Source organism: Carcharodon carcharias, chromosome 21 (assembly GCF_017639515.1).
Source record: "Carcharodon carcharias isolate sCarCar2 chromosome 21, sCarCar2.pri, whole genome shotgun sequence".
Classification (NCBI taxonomy): Eukaryota; Metazoa; Chordata; class Chondrichthyes; order Lamniformes; family Lamnidae; genus Carcharodon; species Carcharodon carcharias.
The window spans coordinates 10602865-10629394 of NC_054487.1; the positions used below are offsets into that span (position 1 = coordinate 10602865).

At 46.6% G+C, this 26530-nt stretch overlaps 1 protein-coding gene across 5 annotated transcripts in view; it reads right to left on the bottom strand.

Annotated features, from left to right (window-relative positions):
• Positions 1-26530, bottom strand: part of cntn1b (contactin 1b) — an 836554-nt gene that overhangs the window by 390761 nt on the left and 419263 nt on the right. For all 5 annotated transcript variants that reach the window (XM_041216323.1, XM_041216321.1, XM_041216322.1 and 2 more), the window contains one exon: positions 1526-1646. In XM_041216323.1, the coding sequence (XP_041072257.1) occupies positions 1526-1646 (121 nt within the window). The remainder of the gene's footprint in view (positions 1-1525; positions 1647-26530) is intronic.

The window sequence follows — 26530 nt, forward strand, 5'->3', positions numbered from 1 at the left end:
ATAGGCATTGTTTGGCATGAAAGATTTGAAGGGACATTGGGGTGGGTGGGGCATAGGTTGGCATGGAGGGAATGAAAGGCCATTAGAGATGGATGTAGGGCCATAGATGGGCATGGAAGACATGAGTGGCCATTAGGAGTGGTTGGAAGGAATGACTGGTCATTGGGGGGTGGTTAGAGGGGCATAGGTAGTAGGGAGGGTATAAGTGGACATTGGGGATGGGTAGAGTGACATATGTTGGCATGGAGGGAAAGAATGCTCATTGGTGTATGGTTGAAGGGACACCAATTGGCAGGGAGGGCATGAACGGCCATTGGGGGTGCCTCTAGAAGAATAAGTTGCCCAGGAGGGATTGAATGGCCATTGTGGTGGATGGAGGGACACAGGTTGGCATGGAGGATCTGAGTGGCCTTTGGGGGTTGGTGGAGGCACTTGGGTTGGCATGGGGAGTGTGAGAATCACTGATCATGATTGGGAGGCATGAGTTGGAATGGGGGGTTGAGGGGGTGTGAGGGCTGAGGGCTAGAGGGCTTTTTTAAGGTTTATTCTTTTTATTGTAGCTAGGACATGGTCCCAGGGTACCAAGGTGGTCCTCTTAAACAGTTTGCCTACACCCAGTACATCCTATATCTGCCTCCAAACTGATTGTGGAAGCAGTGCGCCCGAATCGAGTTAGCACCTGACCCCCGGAACAAAAATGCCACCCCTGCAGGTACTTTCTCCTGAGGCTGGCAGGCTGTGCCAAGAGGTTTCCTGACTCCCACTTCTGGGATGGAAATCCAGTCCACCCTGCTTGGACTCATACCTCAAGTTGACATCTACCATAAAGGTTTGTCCATGAATTACTTGAGACAAACACACTCATGAGAATGCTTTGAACAACAATTTCCAATACACCAACACAACCAATCACTATGTAGCCAGACAGGGTATAATAACCAGAAAACAAACCAGGTCTCACAGCTGCACTTGCAAAGTTGCAGCTTCACATTCAGAATTAGCAGCTACCGTTTTAAAGATCACCAGAATTAATTTGAGGGCCACAATCAAGTAGAGTTAACCAAGACAATCAACTATCAAGTTAGTCAAGACGGTGCAGCATTAGAGGTGATGGGACCTGGCTTGGGGCGTTGGGATCATGGTATAGGATCTTGCAGCCAACTGTTGTGATAATGGAGTAGGCCACTGGGAACACAGAATAGGATACTGAGGTCAACTGCTGGGGTGCTGAGATCATGGCTTTATTTCCACTGTTTGCTTAGATGAGAATGAAATTCCATCAAACTCTATAGCAACCACAACAAACAATGCTTCATATCAGAAGAAAGTTTACAGAAACCTATATTTAAAACAATATTCATGGCGATTTGTTTCTATTGATATAAATATTTTAAAATCTGCTCCAATATATGAGCTTAGAATTAAGATGATGCTCTTCCATTTTTTTATAATTCAGTGATTAAAATGGGTTTTTTTGCACTCCTGCTTTGTTTATTGTTTCAGCACTCCTTCAGGAAGCACCTACCTCTGACAATCAGGTCTGCGGAGGCGGATGTGCTGTCAACGATGGTTTGGGCAGTGCAGGTGTATTTCCCCGTGTGTCTCAGCTGTGCATTTTTAAAGAACAATTCTCCACCACCTCCATTCTGTGGAAAAGCACAAGCAAACAAAACGGTTTAGCTCCTCCGGACATTTGGTCTGCCGTTTCCCTGCTGGGATTTATCATGGGATCTGTTTATTATCTTATGCACCAGAGTACGTAATAGATGCTGACAGATGAAGTGTAAGATTGGTTGAAATTGGCATTTTAAAGAGAAACCTGGTAAGTGTCTTCAAGTCAAACTGGAATGTGCTCAGGCTAGGGCCCGCAGTGACAAAACAATAGGCATTTATTCTGAAAACATTCATGTGGGTCCACTTTAAAAGAAAAACTGGATGTATGATTTAGGACAGGAGCTAGCAAGCACAGTTCAAAGTACTAAAACATGTTGCTGAGTGCTGAATGCATCCACACACTAGTCTAATTCTTACCTGGCTCTGGTATAGTATGTGTGACAGAGGGGCACGGGGTTCAGTGCTCTGTCACATCAGAATAGTGTGACAAATGTGCAATTATATAATGTTAGGTTAGTAATCAACATGGCTTTGCATGGCATAGTTTCCCTAGTATGATGAAAGAGGGCTTTTATAAGTCAAGTGCACAGCAGTTTACTAGAGGAAAGGTATGGATATAAAAATTGACAGATTTCTGCCAACCAATAGCAAATGTGCTTGGCATCTGTGAGGATGGTCAGATTGCTATTCTGGAGAGGTGTAACAATAATTTAGAAGTCCTTCTTCATCCAAACTCTCTTTGATTGTGTGTTGGTGAGTCCACCTAGATGGCCTGCAGGGAAAACCCCTTTGGCATTCATTTTTGTTGGGGGACAAGAAGAGAAAGATTGGCTAGGCTCCCATGTCAACAGTTCATTTCTCCTATCAAGGCATGAATTCAGGGTGACCACATGGAAGGTCCCAGTGGTGCCAGGATTCTCCCCCCCTTGAATATCTCACTCTTATGCAATCACTTATCCTTTTTTCCAAGAACTGTGTATGAGTGCAGTGTTACACTGTGAGTTGTTTTTATTTGTGTGTGTGTGGGGTGGGTGGGGGGGGTGGCGGTGGGGTGGGGGGGTGGTGGAGTCAGAATGTACCTTTAAAGTATAGAAAAAGACAGTCAGCTTAAGAATGTGTTCAGCTTTTCAGAAATAACCTACCACTTGCTGGAGAACTGTAAATGTAATGACTGGATCACAATATTGAGACAATGGAAAAACCGATACCCAGTGACCTGATGCAAATGCTAATGAAACCAAATCAACAGAAAGCAACTGATGGCTATCTTTCTCCTTTCTGATTTATTCTGGGCTTATGGTAACTTGTGATGTTTAAAAGAACGTTACTACAATTAACCCAAAACTGCAAGATTATTGCACAGCAAAGTAACCTTTTTTTAAAAAAACTGAGGCATTTTAATCAAAGCCTATCAAACAAGGTTAGAAACAAGGTGGGGGGGGGGGGAGGTGGTGGGGATTGTAACATTAATGGTAAATAGGTGACAGTGGATCAGGTGCCCTTTTATTCCCAAATGAAGATTGTGAGAGAGGTATAAAACATGGCCAATCTATCGGCAAAATTTAAAATTACCTCCATTAAGACTTCATTTTTAAAAATTCTTTCACAGGATATGGGTGTCACTGGCCAGCCCAGCGTTTATTGTCCATCCCTAGTTGCCCTTGAGAAGGTGGTGGTGAGCTGCCTTCTTAAGGTACACTGTAGGTACACCTACAGTGCTGTTAGGGAATGAGTTCCAGGGTTTTGACCCAGCGACACTGAAGGAACAATATAGTTCCAAGTCAAGATGGTGTGTGGTTTGGAGGGGAATTTCCAGGTGGTGGTGTTCCTATCTATCTGCTGCCCTTGTCCTTGTAGGTGATTGGGGTTGCAGGTTTGGAATGTGCTGTCAAAGGAGCCTTGGTGAGTTCCTGCAGTTCATTTTGTACATGGTACACATGCTGCTGTCGCTGTGCGTCAGTGGTGGAGGGAGTGGATGTTGAAGGTGGTGGATGGGGCACCAGTCTTCTGGGCTGCTTTGTCCTGAATGGTGTCAAGCTTCTTGAGTGTTGTTGGAGCTGCACTCATCCAGGACAGTATTCCATCACACTCCTGATTTGTGCCTTGTAGATGGTGGACAGGCTTTGGGGAGTCAGGAGGTGAGTCACTAGCTGCAGAATTCCCAGCCTCTGACCTGCTCCTGTAGCCACAGTATTGAGATGGCTAGACCAGTTCAGTTTCTAGTCAATGATAATCCCCAGGATGATGATGGAGATTTAGCGACGCTAATGCCATTGACTGTCAAGAGGAGATGGTTAGATTCTCTTAATTAAGTCTGAATTTGCATTTTTAATTTATTAATTTTTAATACCTATGAAATGGAAAGAAATTGTTAATTGATGATCAAAATGTCATTCCAACTGTTTATGGTAATTTCCTGACTTTTTGACAGCAAATGAGAATTCTTCAACATTTGAATGGCTGAATTTGCCTGACGTTTTAACAGGAATAGAAATACCCAATGTTTTGACAGAAGGCCAGAATTTCCTGATATTTTAGATTCTGGCCAGAATTCCCTGACATTTTGATGGGAGGTGGAATTCCCTAATATACTGATTGCTGATGGATTCCTGTGATATTTTACAATGTCTCCTTATCAGAAAACTGGAGTTAGGTGATGTGAGCCTTGAGTTCTAAAAGCCAAAAGAGATAGTTAGAGGAAGGAAAGACCGACCGGGGTCGGGGTGGGGGGGGGGGGTGAGTTAGGATAAGGAAATTCTGAATCCCATCTCACTGGTGTCTCCTTCGAAGGACAGAATTTCGCCAATTAGAAGCAGACATGTGTGATTAGTAAGTAAAGGATCATCCCAGCAGATCATAGGTCATTGCTGACATTCAATCCAGGCACATTTTCAGATTGTTCAGAACAAACAGGTGAACTGGGAAAGAGAGAAAATGTTTCACTAAAAACATCAAATTGGATAAGATCACAATTCTATTTTTTTTAAAAAGCAGGCCAGGTCCCTTGGATTGACAAAGATCTACAACATTTATTTGTCATCTTCATTCAGTAAAGCCTAAAGAGAATTTTCATAGTGGTCCACCAGCATATCAAAGAAGGCCAAGAGGCCTTGTGTAGCCAGTCCCTAAGCGGGAGTGCATTCAACTTGGGGGGGGGGGCAACATTTTAATTTTTAAAAATTCATTCATGGAATGTAGGTGTTGCTGGCTCGGCCAACATTTATTGCCCTTGACAAGGTGGTGGTGAGCTGCCTTCTGGAGCTGCAGCAGTCCCTGTGGTGTATGTACACCCACAGTGCTGTTAGGGAGGGAGTTCCAAAATTTTGACCCAGCAACAGTGAAGGAACGGTGATATATTTCCAAGTCAGGATGGTGAGGGGCTTGGAGAGGAGCTTCCAGATGCTGGTGTTCCCATGCATCTGCTGCTCTTGCCCTTCTAGATGTTAGTGGTCATGGATTTGGATAGTGCTGCTGAAAGAGCCTTAGTGAGTTTCTGCAGTGCGTCTTGTAGATGGTACTCACTGTTGCCACTGTGTGTCGGTGATGGGGGGAGTGAATGTTTGTTGAAGGGGTGCCAATCAAGCGGGCTGCTTTGTCCTGGATGGTGTCAAGTTTCTTAAGTGTTGTTGGAGCTGCAGTCATTCAGGCAAGTGGAGAATATTCCATCACACTCCTGATTTATGCCTTGTCGATGGTGGACACGCTTTGGGGAGTCAGGAGGTGAGTTACTCACCGTAGAATTCCTAGCCTCTGGCCTGCTCCTGTAGCTATAGTACTTATATGGCTAGTCCTGTTCAGTTTCTGGTCAATGGTAACCCCCAGGGTGACGGTAATGCCATTGAATGTCAAGGGGTGATGGTTAAATTTCTCTTGTTGGAGATGGTCATTGCCTGGTATTTTTGTGGCACAACTGTTACTTGCCACTTGTCAGCCCAAGCCTGGAAATTGTCCAGGTCTTGCTGCATTTGGACATAAATGATATTGGTAAACAAAAACTGTTTGCAATGTACAATTGTCAGAAATTGGCCAAGTTCCACCTCCCAGATTCCACTGGACTTTGGAACTGGACTTAAAATAATGAAATGAAACACAGACACAAATGAAGCGATTTCTTGAATATACTTGTCAAGCGATGGCAAAGGCAAGCAGACCAGAAAATGATATCTGTCGTTCGAAGTGTTAAATGATGTGTCTTAGCCATCGAACTCCTGTGGCCAAACCGTAGAACTGAACAGCTAAAGAGCTGTGGGTTCCAGTACGTCAGGATGGACACCAACATTCCTTGGAAATGCTCATCCCAAAAACTGTTTCATTAGAGTGAAATTCAGTCACCAATCACTATTCACAAACCCCAGGATGTGGGATTGCTGCAAAATCTAAGAAGGTACAGTCAAAAAGGGCAGGGGTTTGCAACTATCATTGTCATGAGGGTGATTGTTGCACTATAAGAAATGTGTGTTTGGGAAAGGGGCAGTGACTTGCAAGATAACCATGGGCGGAACTGTTCATCCGGACACAATGGGTCAACAGGATGGGTGCAATTTGGAAGTTAAGGGAACAGAGATGTAAGTATTGATTCAACTCGAAGGAAGCAGGGTACTGATGTCTGGAAGGTATCAGTGGGAAAATAAACTGTTAAAAGAATACTGAGGTGTACTGAGCAGTGAGGCTTGATCACCTCTCCACCTGGAGTGGTTCAGGTCCAACTTTAGGTTTAAGAGTATAAGAAGGGAGAGGCGGATTCACCTGCCTACACTTGTTATACCTTCATCCCAGATTAAGTTCAGGAAAATGTTTGAATATTAGTAGTGATGAATGACCAGTTCAAAATGACTGGGAATTCCAGCCAGTAATCAGACCACTGTCAAAACGTTGGGGGATTCTGGTTCACAGTTAAACTGGCAAAATGTCAATTATCTTCCGCTTCCAGAAAATCCCCAAGGAATTCCGCCAGCTGTGGAAAATGGAAAAACCCCTATTACTAGTGGTCAAAATGCGAGGGAATTCAAGCTCCCATCAAGATATCAGGGAATTCTGGCTAACAGCCAAAATGTCAAGGAACTCTAGCCAGAATTTGAAATGTCAGAGAATTCTAGACATCTAGCAAAACATCACAAATTTCTAGCTTCCGTTAAAAGTCAGGGAATTTTGCCCCATTGCTAAAATGTAAGAAATTCTGGTCAGCCACTTAAATGTCAAAGAATTCCCATTCAATATCAATACTCTAGGGAATTACCACAAGCAATTGGAATGAAATTATGAGAGTGTGATTACCGACTGACTTGCTTTCCACTTCACAGGTGCCAGGGTAAATTAAATATAAAGTGGAGACTGTAAACCTCTTCAGCAACAACCTGTTACAATTCAAGATTTATAATGGGCCGCAGAAACTGGAACAGTTTGTTCCCATGATCTGTACAGACTGCTGTGCAGTGCCTGGTATCAGTTTACAATATCTTGAAGAGGCAGTCACCTCTGTCATTAAGCTCCTTCCCATTCCCCAGAATATCTGACATAAAGATTTATTAGCAAGGCAGATAATTGGATTGTGGACAGTGCAGGGTGCACTGTTTCAACTATAATATTGTCTACTGTCGTACTTGTTGACAACATAACACATAAAAAGTCAGCTCTGAACAGAGATTGTAAACAGCAACCTGCATCAAATGCCCCAATGTACTTAACAACTACTTTCCCTCTTGAGACATTTAAGCTCGGTTTTACCATTCTAGGAATTTAACAGAAAACATGCCTGAAAGCCAACCTGTAACAGACATCAGTTCACAAAATGCTCCTTCAGTTTAGTATCAAACTGCCAAATGTGTTGGGTTTGATTAGAAGAAAAGGATTGAATGAGTTTAGACTTTAGTGACGGGCTGGTCTTGTTCGCATATAGGTTGTTTGTAGGAGTAAAGCTTAATATGGCACTAGCTCGCAGCTGGAAAGACCAACTCAGTTTAAGCAATTTTGAGGAATTGATAGAGGAGAAATATACAGAAGTGGCAAGTCTAGCTACAGCCACGCACAAGTATGTTGAATCTTTGCTCTCTTGGTGCAAGGCTGCTACCAACTTGGTGATACCAGCCTACACAAATCCCCAATCAATCCTTCTATTATCCATGCACAAAGTAGTCACATCAGCTAAACCATGGGAACCGTGGCATGGGAACAGAAGTAGGCCATTCAGTCCCTCGAGCCTGCTCTGTCATTCAATTGGACCATGGGTGATCTGCACCTCAACTCCATTTACCTGCCTTGCTCCAGTTCCCTTGATAACCTTGCTCAACAGAACTCTATAGATAGTCCAATTGTCCCAGTGCAGACTTCTGGGAGACAGAGTTTGAAATTTGTACCACCCTTTGTGTGAAAAAGACTCTCAAGATAAATGGTTTGCCAATGGAATTTTTCTTTTCCAAGCTATTTATGGGAAATAGGCATCACTAGCAAGGATATGCTTAGCGTCCATCCCTAGTCACCCTGGGGGGGGCAGGGGTTGCAACATTTCGACTGAGCTCCTACTCCATTTCAGATAGCATTCAGAGACATAGGGCTGGATTTTACATGCCCTTACTGGGTGCTTATCCAGTGGGGGGGGGGGGGGGGGGGGGGGGGGGCACATAAAATAGGGGCACCCCCTAAGATGTCACCCCCCTGCTTCCTGCCACACCAGCTGCCTGACAGAACATGGCCCCCCAAACCCCTGCCTGGGCCCCTGGATCCCTCCCGCCCTGAAACCCTGGCACTTACGTTCTTGGCTCAGCCATAATCCTCTCTGGCCTTCTTCCTACAGTCCCAACAGTGCCTACTATTCAGCTCTGGCATTACCAGGGGTGATGGAGCTGCCTGCCAATCTGATGGGCCAGCAGCTCCCAATGGTGGGTGGGACTTCCTCCCGAGTGAGGGGCAAAAGTCCCACCCTCCACTAATTTAGCCTGCCTGCAATGTGCTAAAGCCGACTTTACTTCTGGGGGAATGAGCAGTCCACCCTCCAGCAAAATGCAGCCCATAGTGTGGACCAGTCACATATAGTATCCATGGAAGGGAGGGCTGGTCAGGGCAGTTCCTCAGAAGGGTCATGGGAACAAGACAGAGGGAGCTGGACAACACAGGGAAGGTCATTGAAGGCAGTTCAAGCATGATAGAAGGGAGATTAAGGGTGAGTGAGGGCAGGTCAAGCGTGAGGGTGGGAGAGTTGAGGGTAACCGAGGTCAAGGGTGATAGAGGGAGGGTCGAGAATGATGGTTGTCAAGTTGAGAATGATGGGGGACAAGGTAAAGGGTGCTGGGAAGCAGTTTAATGGTGATAGGGAGCAGCTCTAGGCCAGCAGATAATTGATCAAAGGTGGGTAACTTGAAGGTCACAGAAAGGTGATGGAGGTAGGGTCGTAGTTAATGGAGGGAAGGTCAAAGGTGGTTGAGGGAGGGTGCAGGGCAAAGGTTTGCAGCTCCAGAGATCCAAGTGTGGCAGGTGGAGAAGGGTTGGCAGAAATTGCAGTTCAAATTCCTCCTCTCCAACAGAAAGGTTGCTACTGCTGCTTTGCCTGCCCAGGTACTGTTTAAACATGGCGCCTGGACCTTCAACCTCACGTGGTAGTGGCAGAGTCAGTGGCTTGCTGCCTGCTCCCACTGCACAACTGGGCGTCCTCTTCGACTGTTTATAGCTAACTGTCTGCCCGCAGGGTGATTGCATGTGAACCGTTGTCCTGCTTCCGAGCAGAAATCTGGCTCGCTTAACAGTCCCACCATCGGGACACTCAATGCAGCAACAAGAGTCTGCCCCATGGTTCAGAGGAAAACAGAAATGATTGTGCCTCAAGGGTCTCATTAGGGCAACTCGAGCAAAACATTATTTAAGTTACCCTCATCACATCTACCACCTAACATTAATACCGAGCTAGAGATTACATTCTCAGGTCAATCGTGTCAGGTTAAAACATTGAATTATAACATGTACCCCTCACACAGTAAGCATTTAACTCACACCTTTGAAAGAGCATGGTGTTTAAGGGTCAGCACTATGTCATCAGAAGTCTGCTGGTTTTGATCTGTGCCACTTGGCTCCAGCTTCAGGAGATGTGAGTGTCACGTCTGCACTCTCATATGTCCCAACAATATAACAAGAATTGATTCTTAGGTCCAAGGGCTCATGGTAGCAAGTAACCTCTGAACTAATCCCCCTCACCGCCCCTCCCCCAACACCGTAACTTTATCTTAGTAAACTGCACAGCTGAAAGGGCGCAAGCGTAAATGTAACACGATTGAAATGGGCAGTCAAATGACACAACCAATCTACTAACGGCTTTTTAAGCACTGACTTTGTGAAAAGATTCTCTTTTGTCCTGTAATAGATAGATATTCTCAGCAACGCCCAAGACCTGTTGCTGTTATGTTCTGCAATTAGTTCAATTATCTTAAGATAATGTTCTTTCAGGATTTAAATACAGTGCCAGAGGGACCTGGATCATACGCTTGAAACCGTGATGGGAAAGGCTAATTTTTACTCCAAATATATCTTTGTTAATCACGGATTATTGCCTTGCTTCAAGATAACTGCACCGTCAGTGCTGAGATCCATTAACCACAGTGACAGACAGGGGACAGCAGTCTCTGTTAGTTTGCTCCACTCAACATTCTCTCAGCCGCTCTGAGCAGCTTCAGTCACAGACCAGCACTGCACAGTATCTACAGCAGCATCGAACCATCCCGATAAAAGCTGCATTTCTTGATAGTTCTTTTTTCTCTTCTGTCCTGACAGCGCTTACTCTTTCTGGGCTATTGGTCCAGGGGGAATGCTAGCAAAGCATTGGTACCTTGATAAAGATAAGCCTAAACAGCAAGTGTTGCCTTGTGGATAACGGTGCAAGAAAGGCCGATTCAGGAGTCACTGATACCACTGACCCTTTTCCTTATTTCTCGAGTTTCTTCTTGAAGGACAATGACAGTACCTCAACGGCTGCCCTGGCCTTGATCACCTAAATCAGCACGGCCCAGAGATGGAAGCTGGAATCGACTGACCTGCATGTTCAGTCCCAGTTCCAGGCAAATCTTCCATATCCAGCTCCTCCATGAACTGTTGCTGCTTTCGCAGCTTGCATTGCAAAACGTCTTCCACTTCATGCACATTTTCACAAGTTCTGGATCGAATCAGGAATTCAGATGGATTCTCAAACCACAGCAAATGTGCCACAGCTTTTTTTTGAGGGCACTTCAGTCACTATCAGTTAAAGCATGGATGTGCTCCCCTCTTTTCTAAATCTTTTGGCGTATGTTGCATTTGTTGAGGTGAGGGAAGTTTACTTCAATCAATGAGTGTCCTAAAGAGCTGAGTATCAAGCCCTGGCAAGTCAGGGAAACATGACATTCCTTGTACTCTGTGCTCTACTGGGCTTAAGGCGCAGTTATATTCTGGGTTTGACATTGCGTATAAAAGAAATGCATTTTGGGAAAATATGCATGTCAAAGAGAAGAAGTATAACTCAAAAGGTTACATGACATACTAATGGCTCTAAGTGTGAGACCCTTTGAATTGGACCAGATCACACTAGTTTGGGCTCATAGTAAGGATGCTAAAAGATCCAACATGGCTCCCAATCTTAGAAACGCAACAAGAAGTTGCATTTATATAGCACCTTTAACATGGTATAACATCCTGAGGCACTTCATGGGCTGTTAGGACTGCTTAGTTAAAGAGGCAAGTTTTAAGAACTGTCTTAAAGGAGATTAGAGAGGTGGAGAAATTTAGGGAGAAAATTCCAGAGTTTAGGGCCTAGACAGCTGCAGGCACAGCTGCCCATGAATGTGGGGGCAGCAGACGAGCATGGAGTTGGAGGAACACTGTGTTTTTGGAGAGTTGTAGCACACCTGAGTACACCACCTCCATTTCCCACACAACCCAGCACTGCAGCCTCTCTGAATTATGCAAATCAGGGCCAATGCTTTACTGTGGGTCCACACTCACTGGGAGAAGGGAGTGAGGCTGACCAATCTATTTCAGCTTTTGGCCCGTATACAGATCTAATTTTCACTTCTTCGGTCTGTGGTGGATTAGAACCGAAGTTTCAGAGGTGAAAAGGCAGACTCCTAACCCAAATCAACATTTTACAAGGAGTAGATTAAAAACAGCTTATGCAGTTGAGTCTCTTAATCAAGGGTAAAGTCATGATTAGATACTGTTATATGAGTTACACTGCCTATCCTTACTCTGCTTCCTGTTACCAATATTTCTACCAAAAATACAAGGGTGTGTTGTTATCTGCTATATTGGAGGTGTCCCCTTCCCCAGTTATTGATGGATATTGGGAATTTGTCTAGATTCCATTACTGTTGTTTTTATGATCCCAGCTGATGTTACTACTGGACAAGCCTGATCCCGGGTGGAAGCTAGCTTGATAGATCCTTGCTTTTATTCTTTGATTAGATACGTGGAGAGCGGCTACTGAACAGAGTCACAGGAGTCAGCTGATGAACTTTTAACAAAAGAATAAAACATTTATTCAACAAGAAAAGATGAAATTTATTACAATACTCCTTCACCAACAACTATACCTTTACAGATATATACAGATTTGTAAGGATAACACAAGTTACAAAAATTATCTTATACTCTGATGTTCACAGTAAGTACACAGTCCATGTAAACCAATAGGTGACCTGTGGGCAGACACACCACACGCTGAAACCAAGTGACAGATGTCACCCCCAACAGATGCTATGAATCTCTCATAAACTCCTCCCAGATGCTTGTCACACCGTGAGCTAACCAGTCTCACTGAACTCTGTCTTTCACATGAGGGTTTCCAATCTCCACTCTCCAAGAACTCACTTTGGAATCTTCTCCCAAATCGATGCCTCCCGCGAGGGTCCACTTCTAGAGTTTCGAACTCTCCTTCTGATGTTCTTCTCCCTGTGTCACCACACGCATTCAAGCTTTCTTCCATGCACTCTCTCTCAGTGACTCAGCTGTCAACAGTACACCACTGCTTCACATTTCCATAGCAAAGAGTTACAGACCTTTAGCCATTTCTTTGGGCCTTCTGGCCTTTCGCTTTAAATCTGCTTCCTGCAGCTTTTCTTCCTTGAAGCTTGGAGCCTTCCTCTGCTCCTCACTCTTAACTTCACTGAACAGGACCTTTTCCAAGTTCCTGTCCTTCCTTTGTCTAGAAGATCTTCTTGGGACTTTCTCCTGTTTGGCTCACTCCTAGGCCTTGGGGCCTTTCAGATCTTTTGGGAAATCTGCTCTCACTCTGCAGCTCCTTCTCCCAGTGTCCAGTCTCTCTGGAGATCTGGCTTCAAATTCAGTTTGGGGTCGTCTATCTGCCCCTCTGCTCCAGTCTCTCCCTGGCAGCTGTTTTCAATTGAACTCAAAACTGCTGTTTCTTTAGTTTGTCTGTGCGTGTATGTGGGGGTGGGGCCTGCCTGTCTGGACTCCTGTTGCTTGGCAATAGCACAATTTTTCTCTATTCTTGCATTTGCTTTAACTTCTCTTATAGGCATAAAACTCATTAGAAACGCAGGCACCCTTTATAGTGAAACTAAAACTCAACTTGACCTTTCCTTAACACACAGACACAGAAATACAAATCAAACTTAAACTTTAAAGCTAAAACCCATTCTTAACACCCACAAATACAAGCATAGCTCACTTAAACTCTCTCTGTTTCCTGACATGGGGCTGAATTTTCCGTTTGTCAGGTGGGTGGGCCTGACTGAATCGGCGGTGGGTGGGGAGCTGATCCCCGCCGGCAGAACAGGCCGCGCCGCCATTTTGCGCGGGCCGGCCAACTAAGGGCCGCCCAGCGGGTTAGCGACTCCCGTGTACATCGGGAAAATCGAATCGGAGGTGGGCGTATTCAGACCGCAGGTTCGAATGGGGAACCAGCTGTCTGTATAAAGAGCAGCCAGGCAGCCTCCTTTAGGCCGTTCACCATGGCCGCTCATAGGGAAGGACATGATTAGAGGGCAGAGGATGAGGAGGGTGTCAGGCTGTAGGATAGGCCAGCGGGGGCGGGGGGGGGGCGGTCACTGTGCCCCTTGGTTCTACGACGCCTGCCTTGCTGTCCTCCTAGAAGAGATGTCAAACCATCGGGAGCTGTTGTTTCCAGAGGATGGGAGGAGGAGGGCTCCCCACGTTACCAGGCAGGCGTGGCAGGAGATGGCAGAGGCTGTAAGCTCTCAAGATGATGTGCGGCGCACAGGAACCCAGTGCCACAAGCGATTCAATAATTTGCCGCGCTCTGGAAGGGTGAGGACCATGTCAGCCTTGGCCATTTGACCCAGCAGGTAGCCTTAGCCTTTGAGGCCCACCCCCCCAACGTCTTAGTGTCGTTACTGCGTTGGGTATTTGGCACACGCTGGGTGGGCAAACAGATAGTGACCATGCTTACACCAACTTTAGTGGCTGAGGAGAAGATGGGTTCTCCCTGCAGCATATGTTGGTGTTTGTGGCATTTGAGTAGTCTGGGGACAACCTGCAGGGGAGGCAGCTAGACACATACTCAGAACTCCAACACATGTCTTATTGATGGTGATGAGATGGTGGAAGGGGAGCCTCAAGGTGTTGTGGCCAAGAGCCATCTGTTGGCATCGGTGCCACACCTAGTTGTGCCACCTTGCCATGGGCGCTAAGACCCGTGTGTTATTCAAAGTGATGGACACCGAATGTGTCCAAGGTGGGGGTTGGGGGAGGGGGTTGGGAGCAGCCGTACTATCTTCTGGGGACTGATCACCAGTAGTGTGGACAGGAGCCGCTGGAGGCCTCAGATGGGCCACTGTGGTTGGGGTGCGGCGTGCGCGTGCAGAGAACATGAGCGATCAGCCCCAATAAATCCTCTTCTCTGTTCTGCAAGCGAAAACCAAGAACAATATGAGGGAGTGCCATAGGACTGGTGGTGGGCACAACGTGCTGCAGCATCTCACAACCTTCGAGGAACAGGCCATGGAGCTGGGGAGGAGGCAGGCGGCCAGGGCAGCAGGTGTCAGCGAGGCTGGGGTCCAGCGGGCAGGTATTTGAGGGCCACAGTCCCATCCACTCTGTCTCGCCACCATCCAAGGCACTGATAGTTGCTGCAATCGTTAATGCAGCAACACTGCTCATTCACAGACTGATTCAGACGTGTGGGTCATACACAAAGGTCCCTCAGCCCCTTGGGGATGCGCGTCTCCACCACCTTCCAAAGTCGCCTTATCCCATTTGTGACCACTATCCCCATGGCCTAACATGCCCTGGCATCACTGCTGCACAGCCAAAGACTTATTGCATCTTAGGAGGGTTGGTACCCCACCACCCTTTCAGCCAGTGCGTCCCACATTACTCTGTCCAAAAGGTCCTCAGTACCTCACTTGTCAACCTCATGGCACTCAACATAAATAAATGCCACTATGTTACTCATCCCTGCGCCAAGGGGAAATGTTGCCTTCTGTCCGCCTGTTCTATGCCCCTCATAACGATATGAAGGTCAATAATGTGACCTCTCAATCTCCTGTGCTCCATGGCAAATGTGGCAAGTGTTTGCAATGTTTCCTCATCACTCCACCTCTCCAGGCCAGAATGCATCCAGGTCAGGAACCCCTGCAGTCTCCCCACTCCAATACCATCCGTCCCATGAAGCACAGGTCACAACTGAACGCAGAAGTGTAGCTGTGGCCTCAACAGCGTTTTCTGCACTTGCAACATGATCTCCCTTTTCCTACATTCTATTCCTCGGATAATAAAGGCAAGTCTGGCTTTGACCTTGTTAAACGCCTTATGTTCCTGTTATGCTACCTTAACGGGTCTGCCCAGCAAGGTCCCTGTAATCGCTGTGACTTCCCACGGTCCTACCTTTACTCCTGTATTCCCGTACCTTGCTTGTCTTGCCCAAGTGGTTAACCAGACACTTGTCCACATAACATTCTATGTGGCATTCCTGAGGCCATATGACCAGCCTGTCTGTATGCACGTGTAATGTTTGAGCCTCCTCTTGACTATTTACCACCCCACCAATGTTCGTCTCCTTAGGTTCTTGAAGGGTGAGCGACTTATGAGGCTGGGGGGGAAAGGGATGAAAGGTGTTACTGACTGAACGCTAACTGATGCACTGTCCTTGTTGTTAATTTCAGCATCACCACCTCATGGCCATGGCCAACAAGACCGGAGCCCCCCCCCCCCCCCCCCCCCCCCCACCCCACCCCCCCCCCCCCCCCCCCCCCCCCCCCCCCCCCCCCCCCCCCCCCCCCCCCCCCCATCTGAGGGCCAAGATGTGCAACTTGCGGCACATCATTTCAGCCAGGCAGGCTTGGTCTCTGCAATGGAGGAGTCCAGGCAGAGTGTTTGTGATGGCATGAACCTCAGGACAGAGCTTCAGGCTTCCTCCACTGAGAGATTGACGACTCTCATGGAGAGGGACTTCAATTGGATTGAGACTCTTCTGATTGGGTAACACTCTGACCTGCATTAGCCCTCACAGCGCTGATGGCCAGGGGTGGTCATTCCCAATGTGGGAGATGTTCTGGGCACCAAGTGTCGCCGCTCGGTGCCCATGAATCTGCGGTGAGCAGGGAGGTCCAATGTGACCTCACGTTGGCGCAGCAGCTGCCTGTCGTCTCTGCGGGCACCTCTCAGGGCGCTCCGGATGAGGGCAGCAGCTCCTCCACCCCTCTGTCAGTAACCGTTGCATCCGTTGAGGCTGCGACAACTGAGGAGGTGCCAATTCTAGAACTGGCCACTCCCTCCCAGGCGGGGCCAGCACAGGCTCCATGGGCCAGAGGACGCCCACCAAGGCATCGAGGCCAACAGGACAGCAGAGTCAGCAGCTGTCTCAGATACCACTCCCAGCGATGGGGCAGCACCAAGATGCAGCACCTGAAAACATAAGCATAAGGCATGTTATGCACTCCACGGGTTTGTCACTGGTGATTGGTGTTGGCCTTAGATTAGGGAATGTTTCGTTATGTACGTCTAAGTGATGTTTGTTGTTTATTTTGGACTGAATAAAGTCCAGTTTTCTGACCATGGCTGAGGGTGTTTCCTTTGTGCTGCATTTGTATGTTTCACAGACATATCATGAGTGTTTGGGTGGACATTGATGTTTCTGTACTAAGCCCTTAGTTGCAGCTGATGAGGTGGAAGATGTGGCACCTAAATGCCACTTGTGGAAGTGCCAGGCAATGCTGGTCCTTCTGGTCCACGTGTGTGGAGCTAGCTGAAGGTTCTTTGGAGTAAAGTGTCCCGGGTGTCCCTGCCTCCTTGGTGTAGTAGCGGGTCGGTGTGCTGCCCCTCATCATCGCCCTGTGCTTCCTCATCCTCTGAGCCACTGCTGGATTCATCATGTGCAGCCTCATCCACTGTGTCAAGGTCTTCATCGTCCACTGTGTCCCCCATTTCCAGCGCAAGATTGTGCAGAGCACAGCAAACTACCACTACCACCGAGACACGATCTGGGGGGTACTGGAGTGAGCCCCCTGAACGGTCCAGGCATCGGAAGCGCATCTTGAGAAGATCGATGGCTCTCTCCACCAGCCCTTGTGGAGCCGTGGCTCCTATTGTACCGCTGCTCAGCTTCTGTTCTTGGATGGTGGAGAGGCGTCATGAGCCACCTTCTGAAGGGATAGCCCTAGTCACCCAGCAGCCATCCATCCAGCCGGGCTGGAGCACTGAAGAGCCCCGGCACCTGGGAGTGTCTGAGGATGTAGGCGTCGTGGGAGCTGCCTGGGTGCCTTGCACAGACTTGTAGAATCAGCATCCTGTGGTCACACACTATCTGTACGTTCATGGAGTGGAAGCCCTTCCTATTGATGAAGGCACCGGGCTCACCTGCTGGCGCCTTGATGGCCACATGTGTACAGTCTATAGCACCCTGGACACGGGGGAAGCCAGCAATGGCCGCGCAGCCTCTGGCTCACTGTGTCTGACTTGCATGGTCCCAGCGGAAGTGGATGAAGGTCAATGCCCATCTGAACAGAGCATCAGTAACCTGCTTGACACAAGTGTGGACAGCTGATTGGGAGACACCACAAAGATCACCCACCGAGCCCTGGAAGGAGCCAGAGGCATAGAATTTGAGGGCAACTGTGAGCTTCAGAGTCACTGGCATGGGGTGTCCACCTACACAGTTAGGGGAGATCTCAGGCCCAATCATCTGACAGATATAGTTGACTGTCTCCCTTGAGAGTTGGAGCCTCCTTTGGCACTGCACCTCAGACATATTGAGGTAGCTGCTTCACCGCCTGTAAACCCTGGCAGCAGGATAGTGGCATCTTCTGCAGCCCCTTCCACTTTGGACAACCTCTTGGCCCTGCGCCCCTTGTGCCTGCACCTGTCCTCCCAAAGGTGGCTCCCCTGGAGGCTAATTATCCACTCCTGGCCTCCTCCTTATTCTATCCCTCCCTTCCTCCTCAGGGGAGCTGCCTCCAGTGGAGATGTCAGAACCCATTCCCAGGCTAAAGGGAGGCCTCAGGAAAGCTGCAGGCCCGATAAAGATTACTGTCTGCAGACTGGTGAGCTGAAGCTTCAAAGTGCAGAGAAAGCTATTGGAAATCGATCTGAACTGCTACCAATCACACAGGCAAGTTTAAAACACTTTCTGCAATAAATACTTCAGAAAAAGCATGAACAACCCCTTTGAGCCCACATATCCTGCCCGTGGATGAGGTTTGTTAAAAATCAGTTACCTGCCTGCCCATTGGGCCCGTGCATGGAGAAGATCACACGGGCTCCTCAAAATCGGCACCGATTGCCGAGTTAAGGGCCTTAACAAGGCCTTTAATTAATGGTGGGTCCACGTCGAGCTTCATTGCGCGCCCGCCCAGCTAAATATCGCAAAGCCGCGCGCTGATGTCGGGACGCTCGCCCAACGTCAGCCCAACATTTTAAACACTGATGTGCGGGGCCCACCACCCACACGTCAGCCAGAAAATTCTGGCCATGGTCTTAACCTTGCTACTGTAATACAAACAACCAGGATCTTATTTTTGTTTACTTAGAAAAGGAGATGAAACACACACACACAATATGCATTGAGGTGACTTCTCGTGACCAGCTATCTTGTGAAAATTCTAACAAATAATCAGCATTGCTATGTACAGAGCTGTGAATCATGACATTTATACTCTGCTATTAACAGAGTGGAAGAACACCAGTAAGGCATTGCAGTGCATACATCCTGTCAGTAATCGCTGCTCCATCTACACCTTAAACATATCATGGTTCACTGCTTCCCGCTCAGCTGGATGAGAAAGATCCCACGTGAAGCATTTTAGTATATCCTGATGATGTGGAAGGTGTATCAGATTGAAAATGTGACACTATTCCTTCATGATCTCTAGGTCAAAATCCTAGGACTCCCTACCTAATAGCATTTGTAAGGGCAGCTTCACCACAGGGACAGCAGTGGTTCAAGAAGGCAGCTCGCCACCACCTTCTCAAGGGCACCTAGGGATGGACAATAAACGTTGGCAATATCCACATTCGGGGAATGAACAGATTAAAGTAAATGCTAGCTCTTCCTTGACTCAATTAGGGTAAAAACACTGATCATGTGCTGCCAGCAACAAGGTACACCCAGGGAGCACAGGTTAATAAGTTCAGTACTATAATGGTGGCTGTGTCTACTCTAGCCTACGTTCCCTTTGACCTTCAAAAGTGTGGGGTCTATGAACTTATTCTACAGATTGCCAGAACAGAGCATCTGATGTAGAGGCTAAGCAATCACCAATACTTCTTAAAATACATGGGGACAGCACCAACTGCTGTGTCCTGGGAGCCCTGATTGACAGAACAAATAATGACATTGTAAATCAGGTGTTGCTAGCTGTAAAGCAACTGGACTAAGGTGGAGACTGTGGGGCTGATCTTCTAGCCCATCAGAGAAAATAAATAGCATGTATTTATATATCATCTTTCACAATTTCAGAACACCCTAAAATGCCAATAAAGTGTTTTTTTAAAAAAAGGTCATCAATGTTGTCATGTAACAATTCCAATGAGACCAAGGTGGTACTGAACTGAAGTACGTTTCACAGGTAGCACTCTCAGTAAAGAGGCAAACATGAACAGTGGCCTGAGGGTAACTGATGCCTTTGGAACAATACCTAATCAAGGCAAAGGAAGAGCAGAGTAAATGGGGAGGAAACACCAGAGAGAGAGGATAAAAAGGTTAGTGAGCCAACTAGATTCAAAACAGAGGTGTTGAGTATTCCATTAAAGTGAATAGAAAATTACTTTTAATCTAATTACAGAAATTTGAAATCTTCTGGCACACAATTCACCATGAGTGTGTGTGTGTGTGTGTAAGAGAGAGAGAGAGAGAGGTAAAGAGTGGGAGACAGAGTGTGAGTGTGTATGTGTGTGTGTAAGAGACAGAGAGATAAAGAGAGAGTGGGAGAGAAAGTGTGAGTGTGTGTGAGAGCAAATGTGTGTAAAAATGAAAGTTTTTTTTATTCAGTCACGGGATGTGGGCTTCCCAGGCTGGGCCAGCATTTATTGCCCATCCCTAATTGCCCTTGAGAAGGTGGTGGTGAGCTGCCTTCTTGAACCACAGCAGTCACTGTAGTGTAGGTACACCCACAGTGCTGTTAGGGAGGGAGTTCCAGGATTTTGACCCAGCGACAGTGAAGGAATGGCGATATATTTCCAAGTCAGGATGGTGAGTGATTTGGAGGGGAACTTCCAGGTGATGGTGTTTCCATCTATCTGCTGCCCTGTCCTTCTAGATGGTAGCGGCTGTGGGTTTGGAAGGAGCCTTGGAGAATTCCTGCAGTGCATCATGCAGATGGTACACACTGCTGTTACTGTGCCTCGGTGTTGGAGGGAGTGAATGTTTTTGGATGTGGTGCCAATCAAGCGGGCTGCTTTGTCCTGGACAGTTTCAAGCTTCTTGAGTGTTGTTAAAGCTGCACTCATCCAGGCAATTGGGGAGTATTCCATCATACTCCTGACTTGTGCCTTGTAGATGGTGGACAGGCTTTGGGGCATCAGGAGGTGAGTTACTCATTGCAGGATTCCTAACCTCTGATCTGGTCTTGTAGCCACAGTACCTATATGGCTAGTCAAGTTCAGTTTCTGGTCAATGGTAACCCCCAGGATGTTGATAGTGGGGGATTCAGCGATGGTAATGCCATTGAATGTCAAGGGGTGATGGTTGGATTCTCTCTTGTTGGAGATGGTCATTGCCTGACACTTGTGTGGCACGAATGTAACTTGCCACTTGTCAGCCCCAAGCCTGGATATTGTCCAGTTCTTGCTGCATTTGTACATGGACTGCTTCAGTATCTGAGGAGTCACGAATGCTGCTGAATATTTTGCAATCATCAGCGAACATCCCCACTTCTGACCTTATGATGCACTGAAGGTCATTGATGAAGCAGCTGAAGATGGTTGGGCCGAGGACACTACCCTGAGGAACTCCTGCAGTGATGTCCTGGAACTGAGATGATTGACCTCCTACAACCACAACCATCTTGCTTTGCGCTAGGTATGACTCCGACCAGCAGAGAGTTTTCCCCTGATTCCCATTGACGCCAGTTTTGCTAGGGCTCCTTGATGCCACACTCGGTCAAATGCTGTCTTGATGTCAAAAGCAGTCACTCTCACCTCACCTCGGAAGGTCAGCTCTTCTGTCCATGTTTGAACCGAGGCTGTAATGAGGTCAGAAGCTGATTAGCCCTGACGGAACCCAAACTGGGCATCAGTTGGCAGGTTATTGCTAAGCAAGTGCCGCTTGATAGCACAGTTGATGATCCCTTCCATTACTTTACTGATGTATGTGTGCGTGTGGGAAAGTGAGTGAGTGTGTGAGTCAGCGTGTGCGAGAATGAGCATGTATGTGAGTGTGTGTGTGAGAGAGAGTGAGAATGTGTGTGTGTGTGTGTGTGTGTCTGTGTGTGTGAGTGAGAATGTGTGTGTGTGTGTGTGTGTGAGTGAGAATGTGTGTGTGTGTGTGTGTGTGTGTGTGTGTGTGTGAGAGAGTGAGAATGTGTGTGTGTGTGTGAGTGAGAATGTGTGTGAGTGAGAATGTGTGTGTGTGTGTGTGTGAGAGAGTGAGAATGTGTGTGTGAGTGTGTGTGTGAGAGAGTGAGAATGTGTGTGTGTGTGTGTGTGTGTGAGTGAGAATGTGTGTGTGTGTGTGTGTGTGTGTATGTGTGTGTGTGTGAGAGAGTGAGAATGTGTGTGTGAGTGTGTGAGTGAGAATGTGTGTGTGTGTGCATGTGTGTGAGTGAGAATGTGTGTGTGTGTCAGAGAGAGTGTGTGTGTGTGAGAGAGAGAGTGTGTGCGTGTGTATGAGAGAGTGTGTGTGTGTGTGAGTGTGTGTGTGTGTGTGTGTGTGAGTGTGTGTGAGAGAGAGTGTGTGTGTGAGAGAGAGTGTGTGTGTGTGTTTGTGTGTGAGAGAGTGAGAATGTGTGTGTGTGTGTGTGTGTGTCTGTGTGTGTGAGAGAGAGAGAGTGTGTGTGTGTGTGTATCCATGTATGTGTACCAAATCTTGGTCAGTTTAGTTTCATTTCCAATCAGCTAATGATTAAAATAAAGCTATGATATTGTGCTCCTGACAAACCTAAATTAGACCAAATGATGCGCATGTCAAACTGCCAAAGTGGGGGGTGGGGGTGTGGTAAACTGAGCAGAAAAACTTTCACATGAACAAGCTTTGTTTGAAGCCAAACATGGGAAGTGTTGATGCTTCCAAAGTAGACGCTGACTGGCCCTCATCATCAACAGGACAAACCACTTGCTACAACTCCAATCCATCTGATTTCCCTGCTTCTGGGACAACTATAATAAAATACTGAGGGAGCAGCTCGGTGACATCGCAGTTACTGAGGGAGGGAGATGGATTTTGAAACGTCTGTGGAGGCAAGGCCAGATGTGCAAATACCGCTCCTGGACTGACTGTATGTGTCAGTCTTCCCAGCGCCTGCAGAACATGCGAGGGTGCAGTAGCGCGGGGGTGGGGGAGGGGAGGTCTGATTCTGGATCCTTGCAGTAGTTTTGTGGTGATGCCATCATTTTGCATGAACTGACTGTCACCTTGCAGCAAAACGATTTATTTCTAAACATATTAAAAGCCACAGATATCATCCATTGTCTATGAAATCTTGTGTTGTTCCTTGTGGTATCTGGGGGGAGACAGACATACCTCTTCCCAGATCTGGCTGCGTTTGCTGGACTCAATTCACATTCTTCTAGGAGTTCCCGAGAAAAAGCATGAAAGGAGGAATCAGAGTCCATTTTCCTGCTTCACTGCTTTTGGTGGAGGGCCTACCTCATCCTTCAAGGGGCCACGACATTCCCTCAGCTCTCTGATGGCTGGGGGGTGGGGGGTAAAGAGGCATCGCCTGATCTGGCACCTTAACAGGCCCAGCAACTGAGCAACATTATTTGTTGCCCCGGGATACAAGAAAGGGGGATAGGATCAGCTCCCAACTGTTATCCAGGGGTGGAAAGCGCACAAGTGAATGTCAGGGAATCAGAGACGGTCAAAGGAGCAACTATGTGGGAAGGCGGAGCTAAGAACCAGCCAGGGAACGAAGCCAGTTCCTGAACAGTAATCTCAGACATACTCCCTAAGCAAAGCTCAGTCTCCGGACGTGTTTGAGAACAGGACCCGCATACATACAGGGGTAGTTTATAAATACATCCGAATGTCTTTTGCCAGCTCGCAAAAGGAGGAGAAGAAGATGACAGCATCCGAGAAAGGACAGCAGACTTACCACCTATATAGTACCAATAGGGTCCCTTGGAGATATTTCGACATGCTGGTGCCTGCTCCTTTAATAAGGGCTAAGACAGGCTGATGGTGCGGGGACAGTGTTACAGTGAGGGTAACAATCGTAATAAGCTGCTTTGCAAAAGAACCATTTCTGTAGCAACAAGCTCTCTATGGACCTTCTTTAAAATATGATGTTAAACTGCCCCCCGCTGGTCAAACAGAGATCTACAATCGGTGGTAAAACCATGCTGGAGCTGCATCAAGGACACCTTTAGCTGACAAAGACTGTCTAAGAGTATTGGAGAATTTAAGGATGAGAAGATCCTCTACAATCCATAATCAAATCTTTTTTTATAAATCGGTATTTTTGCCTTTAAACTTGATGGAACATTCTAGATGTCCGAAAATGAGGAGTATTGGAGTTTATCCCAGTATCTGCTGTAAATTACTTTTCATTAATTTCTACTTACGCCATCTGGTCCTATTTTCTTTTGTATAGTTTGAAATAATAATCTGGGTTTATCTTTACCAGTTCCATTCAAATATTGAGGTTCCACTTAACTACAGCCGATCCAGATAATCAAAAGCTTCAGCTTCTCCAGGTTTTACTCTCAGTTCGTCCTCTTCACACTTGGTGATGGTCCTTTTCGAGACATACTGTCTAAATCAAACGCTGTGGACCAAAACTGAGCATAGTACAAGGTATCAGCGCTGTGTCCACAACCAGGAGTGAGTGGCCCCGAGTAACCATCCCATCAGTGGGACCTCGACAGGCACTCTGCCCAGGGGTCAACGTTCGCACCAGTGAAAGTGAAGGCTCTACAAATCCGCTTTCATTTCAAAAGGGGACATCCTTTTTTTTTCATGTTTGTGCATACAGATTTGCGCAAATGTGCTCCCATGGTTTAATACAGAGTGGCGGGGACCAGTTGGGGATTACTACTGGCTTAATTAAAATGCCCATAGTAGTGACAAAGCCTTGGGGGCCCAAGGAGATCCCAGGGCCCAATGGGGTAAACTTGGTAATTTGTGGGCCGGCACTGAAAAAAAGATTTAACCCTTCAAAAACCCAACTTATTCACTGAAGTCTAACACGGAAAGAAACATTCCACACCCCAACAAGCCAACACTGAACTTCATGTTTCACTATCCTCTGGCAAGGTATGAGCAGTGCCGAAATACACTGAGGTCAAAAAATTAACTTGCAGGATTAGCAAATGAATTTCAACACAGATAAATACATTTTTGTAAGTAAAGTAGGCCACAGACAACTGGTAAAATCAGAATCTAATTGGGTTGAAGAACAAAGGGATCGAGAAGCACAAATATACAAATTAATAGAAGCTAAGAGACGCAGATTGATTTGGACATAACAAAAGCAAGCCGGGCACGAGGGCTTATTTCTAGAGAGTTAGAATTGAAAAGTTGGGAATTAGTGCTAAACTTGTATCAAACTTTGGTTAGAATACACTTTGAGGCCTGTGCACAGTTCTGGTCACCATGTTATATGAAGAATATGGAAGCACCGGAGAGAATGAAAAACAAGATTTGCAAGGATGATATCAGATATGTAAGGTTATACCTATCAGGAAAGGGTGAACAGGAGCTGGGTCTCTTTTTTCTTGAGGGGTGATCTAGTAGAGATCTTTAAAATCATCTAAGATTTTGACAGAACCAATTCTGTATCATTCTTCTTCAGAGCTAAAAGCTTTCGCTCTGAAGAAAAGTCAGACAGACTTGAAATGTTAACTCTGTTCCTCTCCACAGATGTTGCCATACCTGCTATGTTTTTCCAGCATTTTTCTGTTTTTGCTGCTAAATAACATGCTGGCGTTGCAGATTAATTATATCCTGGGGAAAGTTAAGACTTGCATGTTGTGGTAATGGAATCTTTCTTTATGATGACTGTATTCAAGGACATGCTTTTTTTTACGTTTGGGGTATAAATTTGAGGATGTCACTGCTCAGGAGAGATAGGTAAAGAGTTGGAGAGGTTTCCATGTCTGGGAGAGCAAAGCTCCGATGTACAGCAGGTAATTAATTTTGCGATGGCTGGAACCTATCTAATTCACCTCCATTATAAAGTATGCTCACCGTTCTTGATTTTGCGCTTTGCAGGATTTTGCAGAAAGTAAACCCCACGAACGGCGGGACTTCACTGTATTAATTTTGTCCCAAATTATCATTTCTAGAAGATTCCTTAACACAGAAGTTAAATTGACAGTCCTCTAGTTGCCGGGCTTATCTTAGCCTTGTCTGTACAACCTTTGTAAGATTTGCAATTCTTCAGTCCTCTGGTACCACCCGGATCTACGTAAGACTAGAAAATTATAGACAGTGACTCCACATTTTCCACTCTCACTTCCCTCGGTATTATTGGATATATCTCATCCAGTCCTGGTGTCTTACTAACTTTAAGTACAGGCAGCCTATCTGTCTGTATGTTTTCCTTATCAATTTATAAACCTGTCTAGTGTCTGAATTACCTCCTCTTGCACCATGAACTGAACAGCACCTTCTTCCTTGGAAAGGACAGGTGCAAAGTATTTATTTAATACCTCAGCAAGCTCCCAGCCTCCATGCTAAATCTCCTTTTTGGTCCCTCATCGGCCCCACTCCTCCTCTTACCACCTCTTTATTATTTAAATGCTTATTCACCACTATAACGTTACCCAACTCCGTCTTCAGCACTGCTCATCTACTGTTGAAACTCTCATTCACGTCTTTGTTACTTTGACTGTTCCAATGTCCTCCTGGCCAAATTCTCACATGCCTCCTTCCGTAAATTTGAGATTATCCAAAACTCTACCGCCCACGGTCCTAACTCTCACCCAGTCTCATTCACCCATCACCCCAGTGCTCGCTGACCAACACTGGCTCCTGATCAAGCAAAGATTTGATATTTAAACACTCATCCTTGTTTTCAGATCCTTCCACAGCCTCACCCATCTCTACCTCCGTAATCTGCTCCAGCCTTACATTCCTCCCCACTGGTAGTTGTCCTTCAGCTGCCTAGGTCTTAAGCTCTGGAATACCCTTCCTAAACCTCCCCACCTCTCTTTGCTTCTTTAAGATGCTCCTTAAAACTAATCTCTTCGAGCAAACTTTTGGTCATCTGCCCGAATATTTCCTTAGGTGCTTTATAATGCAAATGTTTTATTACAAGTTCATGTTGCTGTTATTATTGGCATCTACAAGTCTTCTGCTTGTATGTATATTTTTTACACAGTGACTAGG